This window comes from Entelurus aequoreus, linkage group LG02 (assembly GCF_033978785.1).
Source record: "Entelurus aequoreus isolate RoL-2023_Sb linkage group LG02, RoL_Eaeq_v1.1, whole genome shotgun sequence".
NCBI lineage: Eukaryota > Metazoa > Chordata > Actinopteri > Syngnathiformes > Syngnathidae > Entelurus > Entelurus aequoreus.
In genome coordinates, this window is record NC_084732.1 from 74,857,163 (window position 1) to 74,858,185 (window position 1,023).

The 1,023-nt window shown below is 37.6% G+C and overlaps 1 protein-coding gene across 1 annotated transcript in view; it reads left to right on the top strand.

Moving 5' to 3' along the window:
* The first annotated feature begins 462 nt into the window (after window positions 1–462).
* Window positions 463–1,023, top strand: part of bbs4 (Bardet-Biedl syndrome 4) — a 44,685-nt gene continuing 44,124 nt past the window's right edge. Inside the window, exon 1 of the mRNA XM_062032280.1 lies at window positions 463–530. Coding sequence (XP_061888264.1) covers window positions 504–530 — 27 coding nt within the window. The 5' untranslated portion in view covers window positions 463–503. The remainder of the gene's footprint in view (window positions 531–1,023) is intronic.

Here is a 1,023-nt window from a genome sequence, read left to right on the forward strand (position 1 = left end):
TTGAAATTGTGTGTTTACTAAATACCAACACTTGGGAATAACTGATCGCCTACTATTAGTTTTTGTTCTGTATAAAAACAATCTAGAGAGACAAATAGATTGGATAATTATTAAGTTTAGGTTTTGTCCTATTTTACATCCTGCTTAGTATTTGAACATTTGGACACATTGAAATTGTGTGTTTACCAAGTACCAACATGTGAAAATCACTGAGTGCCTACAATTAGTTCTGTATAAAAAAAAAAACAACCTAGGGAGACAAATATATTGGGCAATTATGAAGTATAGTTCTTGACCTTCGCGTTATCATAAATATTCCACATCATTCATAGTATTTATACATTTTGCCACATGGTTTCCATTCTGCTTGTGAAAAAGAAATTACACACGCCTGTGATTGGTCGAAACTGTAGGGGGCGGTACCTTTTAAAAGCCCGGTCAACACGACTTCCGCACTCCGCCCTTGTATCCATGGCAACAGCTTGTAGAGTTCACTATCCAAGATGGCGGACGTGGAACAAGCTACAACGGTGAGTCGTAGACTACAGCATGTTTTCCTTTTATCTTTTTTTTAATCTAGTGGTTAAACGTATGGACACTGTAGAATGGCGAACGAATGAGGACCGCGTGATCCAAGCTAAACCGGAGTTAAATTGATTATCTCACTGCTAGCAGGAATTTACAGTGCTTGTAATCCCCTTCGTCCGAAGACTGTTTGTCAACAAGCAGCTACGAGTGCATTGAATATGTCAAATATATATACTTACTACTTATATTTTAGCTACAAATACAATACACGCTTTTAACGCCTTTTCTCTGGCTAGTACAGGGGTATGCAACCCGCGGTTCTGGAGCCGCATGCGGCTCTTTCATGCCTCCGCCGTGGCTCCCTTTGGCTTTGAAACCGAATGTCCACAAATAATGGTTACTTGATCTATTATATTTCATTTTATTTAGTTAGTTTATTTGAATTTAACAGTTGTTATTTTTAAAGAGTTCTGGGATCTTATCATATGAAAATAA